Source organism: Sinocyclocheilus rhinocerous, unplaced genomic scaffold (genome assembly GCF_001515625.1).
Source record: "Sinocyclocheilus rhinocerous isolate Xijiao unplaced genomic scaffold, SAMN03320098_v1.1 scaffold1862, whole genome shotgun sequence".
Taxonomy (NCBI): Eukaryota; Metazoa; Chordata; class Actinopteri; order Cypriniformes; family Cyprinidae; genus Sinocyclocheilus; species Sinocyclocheilus rhinocerous.
The window spans coordinates 448,959-457,272 of NW_015653470.1; the positions used below are offsets into that span (position 1 = coordinate 448,959).

Below are 8,314 nucleotides of genomic sequence, written 5' to 3' on the forward strand. Positions count from 1 at the left end.
TCACACACACACTCTCTCACACACACACTCACACACACACACTCTCACTCACACACACACACACAAACCATGTTCAAACCACGTCTGCCAGCAACATCACATGGTCATACGATTGCGCACACCTTCAAGTCTTGTGCACTTACATACTACATGTTCTCAAGTGCAGCGCATATGCATTAATATGCATGCAACAGTGTTCAACAGACGTGCTGCATTGCTCTCCAGGTCATGTGTATGAACATGTGTGTGTTTGAGTGTCAGTGAGACAAAGAGAGAAAACAGAGTCCATGTGCAGCTATTGTTCACACATCACGTTGAGCTGACAGACTCCACACTCTCCGTGCAGCTGCAGAACATCTTTCAGTTCTCAAGCTCAATTATTGTGGAAAAGATAAACTTCTGTGACCTTTAACTTTAACTTGAGGTGGTTTGTGCATCAAACCAAAGCCCCTTCCTAGGCTATGAATCTGAGTAGCCTAGTGAGCTGCCTTCCAAGAAAACATCCTGATGGGAAAGAAACCTCATAAATTATTGCACAAGAAGCATAAATTAAAGCACACAAAACTCAACTTACAACCGGTTCGTATAGACCAGGGATTCCCAAACTTTTTTGTCCCCTTTGACCTAAAATATTTACTTGAAGTCCCCCTGAGATCTTAAGTTAATATTTTAGTAACTTATTCAGATGTTCACTTTTCTGACGTTGGTTACATGATGGTCACATAAACATGCAGGTAAATAAATAAATCATTTAATCAAACAAATAAAATAGTATCTTTTTAGTAAGTGTTTTATTTTGATTGTTTTTATTTGAAAACTATTTATTTAATTTTAATTTATATTTTTATGATTTAATTAATTATTAGCAAGTGTTTTAATTTTAAATTTTAAAAGTATATATTTATTAAAATTTCACATTTTTATGATTTAATTCATTGTTAGTAATGTCTTTTTATTTTAATAATTTTTTATTTTTTAAATGTATTTATTTATTTTATTTTTTATGATTTAATTAATTATTAGTAGGTGTATTATATTGATTGTTTTTTAAAATTATTTATATTAACTTTACATTTTATGATTTATTAATTATTAGTATTTCATTCTAATTTTTTGTTTCATTTAAAAATTATGCATTTATTTGAATTTTACATTTTTATGATTTAATTATTAATGTTTCATTTTGATTGTTTTTATTTTACATTTATTTGAATGTGTTTTATTTTATAATAGTTTTTGTTTTAAATTGATATTTTTTGTTCAGTTTTGATTTAAATAATTATTAGTAAGTGATTTATTTTTGTTATTATAATTTTTTTTTTTTTTTTTTTAATTAATTATTACCTTTTTTATCAACCCCTAATCTAAACACTCATTTACGTTTGCGTTCAAATAAACTCACGTAGAGTATATTCGGAGTCTCTGGCTTTATAAATACATCTGTAAACACTTTCTGTGATCTTTACATCTTAAACTGTAATGACATTCTGTTCTTGCAGTGGAGATGTGGAATTAACGGATAGTGAAAGAAATAGAGAAGTGAATGAATTTGGATGAGCTGCATGTGAACAGAAGTGAGTGAGTCATAATAACGCACATGTTTCCAACGCTCGCCTGCTGTAAACATCATGAGAGAGAGAGAGAGCGAGAGAGACAGACAGAGAGAGAGAGAGAGAGAGACCCCAACTCTTACCATTTTAAAGCCCTTAAAAACCATGAAGTGAACCCTGAAAAAAGTCCCCTGATTCAGATGGTCCTGAAGCTGCAAAAACAAACTAACATGACTAACAGCATCCAGCATCAGGACTCACTCATATTCATCCACAAAATTCGGCCCAACCAAATTATAAAAGCACAAAAAGAAAATTATCTAACCTATTGGACTGAAACAACAGAAAACCAAAGTAAACTTGAATGTTATTTGGCCCTAAATAGTTAAAACTCAACCCAAACCATGGCTGACTGTCCGACTGTCGTCATGGTTACAGCTCTGGTCTCAATTGCGCTTCTCATTCAACTGCAGTCCGTCTATTTTTCCTTTTGTGTTCGACACGCTCAATCACTCGATCTGTGTTCATGTGGTGTTTTACCTGAGCGTTATCATTGTCAAGCTGCTCCGTACTTTTGCATTTCTTCATTCTGAAACAGAGAAACATGAGGATTTGTGCGTTAAAACAAGAATAATCAAGTTAAATGTAACATGAATGAGGTTTAATAAAACTAACATTTTTTGAAAGAAATTAATGCTTTTATAGCATATGATAATGATTTCTGAAGATCATGTGACACTGAAGACTGGAGTAATGATGCCGAAAACTCAGCTTTGGTCACAGAAATAAATACCATTTTACAATATATTACAATAGAAAACAATTATTTTAAATTGTAATAATATTTCACAATATTACTGTTTTTACTGTATTTTTGATCTTAGAGAGACGTCTTTCAAAAACGTCTTTCAACTTGTTTCTTTAAATTATTTATTAATTGATTGTAATTTTAAAGTTTTATGATTTAATTAATTATTAGTAAGCGTTTTATTTTGACTGATTTAATTTTACATATTTATGATTTAATTTATTATTACTAAATGTTTCTTTCAGATTGATTTAAAATTATTTATTTTAATTTTACATTTTAATTTAAATCGCGTTTGGTCTCGTACTGTATCGCGTACCTTGTCAGTGTCGTGCGCTTTGCTTGGCCATTTGTTGTGATAAACAGGAAAGTGTGATTAAGCGCCAGCAAAACAGTGTAAAGAAATACTCTTTGTGAGAAGCAGTCAATCAGCAGAAGTTAAAAGCAGCTTGTAAGTGTATTTATTTCTTGTCTCAGTGTTTAGCGCAGTTGTCGTTGCTAGGAAACGCTTGTTTTGTTTACTGTGGAGACTGCTGAAATCGCGTTTGGTCTCGAACTCTATCGCGTACCTTGTCAGTGTCGTGCGCTTTGCTTGGCCATTTGTTGTGATAAACAGGAAAGTGTGTCCAGCTGAATTCAATTTGAATTTGTTAGACGAATATAAAAAGCTTAGTATACCGCGGCAGCCCTTTATTTGACCCTCTAACTCTAGCACTTTCTATTCTATTTTAATTCTACTTTATCTTCTTTTTTTATTTAAAACAAAAAAACTAGCTTTCTATTTTTTCTATTCTATCTACTTGTTTTTCTTTGTTTGTGTGTGTGTGTATAATATGTATATATATATATATATATATATATACACCTTGCTACGTGTACTGCGTTAGGCTAACTGAGACTTGTCATTTGCACTTATATATTGTTGCTCTTTTGTTAGTTTTGACTGCTTTTATTGTCCTCATTTGTAAGTCGCTTTGGATAAAAGCGTCTGCTAAATGAGTAAATGTAAATGTAAATGTAATTTAAATTTTTTCAGCTTTGGTGAACATTGGATATTTAATTTAATTTTACATATTTATGACTTAATTATTAGTAAGTGTTTCATTTTGATCAATTTAAAATGATTTTATTTTTACATTTTTGTGTAAAATTCAAAAACATAAAAAAAAATCTTACTTGTCTTTCTTCTTGGGCTCACTGAAAAAGAAAAAACAGATTGTGAGGGTGAGAGATATCATGAATGTTATATACCTTTTATTTTATTGAATTGTTAATTTTAATATATTTAAATCCCATCAAGCCAGATGATCTCATACAGCAGTCATTCCTCATATGAGCTGTTTAATTTCATTATGGGTTTGAGCTCATGGGGTCCTACTCACGCTCACAGCACTCATTTACTCTGCTTTTGCTCTCCGAACAATAATAATTAACAAACAAACTGCACTCCATGTAGAAAAGGTCATCGAACCCTGGTTTTGTTAGACGTGAAACCTCATTATAAATCCCAAGACAAAACACACTCACACACTGCAGCTCTCTGATGCATTAGCTGAATTAAAGCACTCAAAGCTTGCAGCACTTAATGATTCATCTTACGCTCGTTCTTTCTTGCATTTTCCTTTGTATTTCTCTTACTTCAAAGTTCAAGTGAACTGAAATACACACACAGACACAGACACAGACACACAGGTTTGTTTTTGTGAAAAGTGGGGACATCCCATAGGCGTAATGGTTTTTATACTGTACAAACTGTATGTGCTATTGCCCTACACCAACCCTAAACCTACCCCTTACAGGAAACTTTGTGCTATTTCAGATTTTCAGTACACTCCATTCTGTGTGATTTATATGCGTTTTGAAAAGTGGGGCCATGGGGTAATGTCCTGAAAAGTCACCTTTTCCTTGTAATACCTATATCATACCCTTGTCATTATACAAATTTATGTCCTCATTTGTCACAAAAACGTGCGCACACACACACACACACACACCTGTTGAGTGCCTTGACCTCACTGCAGTGCTTCTCTGTGGCCATTTCCAGGAGTTTGGTCAAACGCTGTCACACAGGAAATACAGGAGAGAACACAGGAAGTGTCACTTACACATATCAGAACAGAACGCACCAGCTGGCCCTCGGAGCCGCTCCGAGATCTGCTGCGCTGCCATACAGAGGAAATGAATACAAGCACTTCCTGCCCATTCCAAGAAAGAAATATCTAGCAGCTGCTTTCTGGTTTAGCAGGTGAAAATTATGCATCTGATCACTTAGTAAAAAATCATTCATGTTTTTAGAGTGTTGCTAGGTTATTCTGAGTGTCTTAAGTTGTTTGAGTGGTTTTAGACGGTTGCTATGCGTGTTACTATTACAGTGTTGTGATGCGGTTTCTGTGTTCTGAGTGTTTTAGAGTGTTGCTGTGTGGTTGCTATGTTATTTTGAGTGTTTTAGAGTGTTGCTGTGCGGTTGCTATGTTATTTTGAGTGTTTTAGAGTGTTGCTGTGCAGTTTCTGTGTTGTTCTGAGTGTTTTAGAGTGTTGCTGTGTGGCTGCTAGGTTATTCTGAGTGTTTTAGAGCATGACTGTCCGGTTGCTATGTTATTTTAAGTGTTTTAGAGCGTTACTATGCAGTTGCTATGTTATTCCGAGTGTTTTAGAGTGTTGCTGTGCGGTTGCTATGTTATTCCGAGTGTTTTAGAGTGTTGCTGTGTGGTTGCTAGGTTATTCTGAGTGTTTTATGTTGTTTTGAGTGTTTTATAGCATTATTGTCTGGTTGCTATGTTATTTTGTTACTAGCCTAACAGTGTTCAGGTACAGAAATGAATAATCAAATGTACAATAACACTGCATATTCTTCACTGTATAAATGAATGCTTAAAAACACGTGCAAATGATAAACTTTCGTGACTATGCAGCAGTGGCCCGACCAGGCAGTCCTTATTGTCGAGCCCTGAGGAGTCTTTTGTCTTTTCTCGGAGCCCGAGCACAGATCCATTCAGAGATGGTCAATATGAGAGTAAGAGGGTGTTCGTGGGTCCGGTCAGGTTTACTCTTCCAGTACGGGACATGATTGACCCCTGATCTATGCAGATCTACTGACTGCACAGAGCAGCGGAGTGCTGATGGGTAATCAATACTGAGAGAGTCCTGGCTCACGGCCAGCGGGAACAGTGCAGGACTGAGAAGATGTTTGGCTCATTGAAATGCTCAGTATGGCCACAATCAAACAAGAATTCGTAAAAATAAATAAATAAATAATAGGCTAATTAAAATGCTCATTATGGCTGAAATCAATGGGAACAGTGCAGGACTGAGAAGATGTTTGGCTCATTGAAATGCTCAGTATGGCCACAATCAAACAAGAATTCGTAAAAATAAATAAATAAATAATAGGCTAATTAAAATGCTCATTATGGCTGAAATCAATCAAAAATTTAATAAAAACAACAACAATAATAATAATAATAATAATAACAATTCACTAACTGAAACGCTCAGTAAGGCTGAAAAAAAATTATATAATAATAATAATAATAATAATAATAATCAAATTGAAACTATAAATCAATTGGAACTAATACAAATAATATTTTTATTTTAAAATATGCACACATTTGCTCTTACTCCTATGCCTAATATGTCGAAAACTAAAACAGTAAAATGTTTTGTCTCATCCCATTCAATTATAACGCTCAGTCTGAAAAAAAATTATATAATAATAATAATAATAATCAAATTGAAACTCTTCATTAATAATTCATTAAAAAATTAAATAAAAGAATAATAATAACTGGCTAATTAAAATGCTGAGTATGGCTGAAATAAAAAAAGAATTCATAAAACAACAATAATAATAACGATTACTATTATTATTGTTGTTTATATTATATAATGTAAAACAAAAACTGTGATCACTGTGTGATTATTGTGTTTGTTTGGCATAAGTGAAACCCTTCATGCCAATCATGTTTTGATTAGACAGACATTCATGTGCTTTTTGAAAATGTTTGCTAGCAGATTTACACTATGTGTATATGTGGATGATTTCTGAAACAAAATCTGCAGATTTCTTTGACTGTACGGCAAAAACACTCTCTCCGATGGCTGATGAATTGTCTTTGTGATGAAGTTCAGGCTCTGCTGGAGTTCTGACAGTGTAATTTAGGTCACAGTCTCACAGTGTGACTCTTAAAACAATCATTAGCTACACTGTACAGTAATAATGTCTGTGTCTTTACCTCAGTGTTGTTTTGTTCTTTCTTCTTCTTGGTTTGATCGTGTTGCTCCACTAGTAGCGCCCTGAGCTCCGACTTCAGCTTCTGCTTGAGTTCATTCATCTGATCACCTGGATCATCTCCAGACCTGGACAATCACATGGGAACAAACACAATCACTTAACCAGAGATCAACACACAACACACATCTCACGGGACAAAAACACAAAACATTGAAGTTCAACGGAAGTGTTTCCCGACTCAAGAGAGCTAAACGTGGATGCACACCAGACTTCTTTGCTAGTTTAATGAAGACCACCACTGATCTAAAACAGAACCTATGGAATTCCAAACCTGACAAAATTAGAAATAAATAAATATACAAAGAAATGTAAACAAGCAAAACTAAATAAATAAATATATTGATAAATATACAAAGAAAAGAATTTTTTTTTAAATAATTATTTATACGTTTATTTCCTTACGTATATTTAATTTTTTCCCCACATTTATTTATTTCTACTTTTATGTGGAAATAAATAAAAGTGGAAACAAATAAACGTATAAATAAAAGAAAAAATAAATAAATGTGGGGAAAAAGAAAAATATACATAAGGAAATAAAAGTATAAATATTTTTTTCTTTTCTTTGTATATTTATTTATTAAATTTTTTTACATTTCTTTGTATATTTAGTTATCCTATTTATGTATTTCTAATTTTGTCAGGTTTAGAATTCCATAAGACAGAGCCAATCACCAGTATGTATATTGTTTACTAAAATCGAAATTGTTAAAAAATAGTTTTCTTTAACTGAAATAAATCTGAAATGAAAAGTATGTATTAGATGAAAAACTTTAAACTTAAAAAAAAATTTAATTAGAAATTCCGCCTTGGCAACTAAATGAAATAAAATAAGTTTAAGTACTAAAATTAGTAAAAAAAAAAAAGAAATATTTAAAAATCGAAAACGAATAAAAATGACAAACGTACGTAAAATTACTAAAACTTCAACTAAAATAGAGAAATAATGTTAATGCAAGATATATTATCTGAAAAAGTCTTATCTTCCGCAGTTTGCTTCTCAGTAGAGAAAAAACTAAAACTGAAATAAAAAAATTTAACCTAAATAGTAATTAAAAAATAAAAATGACAAAAGCACATAACAAAATTACAAAAAATGTAACTAAATTGAGAAAATATATGGAATTTGAAAATACTGCAATAGTATAAAATAACACTGCCTATAAGAGAGTGTGTTCATTCTGCATTTACTTCTTGCCCGTGCTCTTCTTCTTCAAGGCTTTGAACTGGTCGCTGTATTTCTGAATCAGTTCTTCTCGTTTCTTCTGAAACTTCTTCTCCGTGTCTTTCAGGTCTTTCCCTTGTTTCTTGGCGACTTTGAGGAAGTTCTTGTGCTGCTGCAGTTCTTCACAGGTCACAGTGGTGGGATCTGAAAATAAACCCAGTGAACATGAATACGACCAATAACAGATGTTATTTTTTTGTAAACACCATGCCAGCGTATCTGGCTATTTTCATGGCAAAAAACAATACCTGAGTTATTAAAATGTTTTAAATAGAAACTAAATAAGACCCATTTACTTAGAAATTATATATATGATAATATGTGTGTGTCTGTGTGTGTATGTGTGTGTGTCTGTCTGTGTGTGTGTGTGTGTGTGTGTGTATGTGTGTGTGAGTATCTGTGTGTCTGTGTGTGTGTGTGTGTGTGTGTGTCTGTGT

The 8,314-nt window shown here is 32.8% G+C and overlaps 1 protein-coding gene across 1 annotated transcript in view; it reads right to left on the bottom strand.

The window, feature by feature from the left end:
* The window catches only part of LOC107716052 (1-phosphatidylinositol 4,5-bisphosphate phosphodiesterase beta-2-like), a 40,987-nt gene that overhangs the window by 3,944 nt on the left and 28,729 nt on the right, over positions 1-8,314 (bottom strand). The window contains exons 24-28 of the mRNA XM_016522371.1: positions 7,844-8,021; positions 6,594-6,717; positions 4,353-4,417; positions 3,535-3,555; positions 2,091-2,139 (exon numbers count right to left, since the gene is read on the bottom strand). Coding sequence (XP_016377857.1) covers positions 2,091-2,139; positions 3,535-3,555; positions 4,353-4,417; positions 6,594-6,717; positions 7,844-8,021 — 437 coding nt within the window. The remainder of the gene's footprint in view (positions 1-2,090; positions 2,140-3,534; positions 3,556-4,352; positions 4,418-6,593; positions 6,718-7,843; positions 8,022-8,314) is intronic.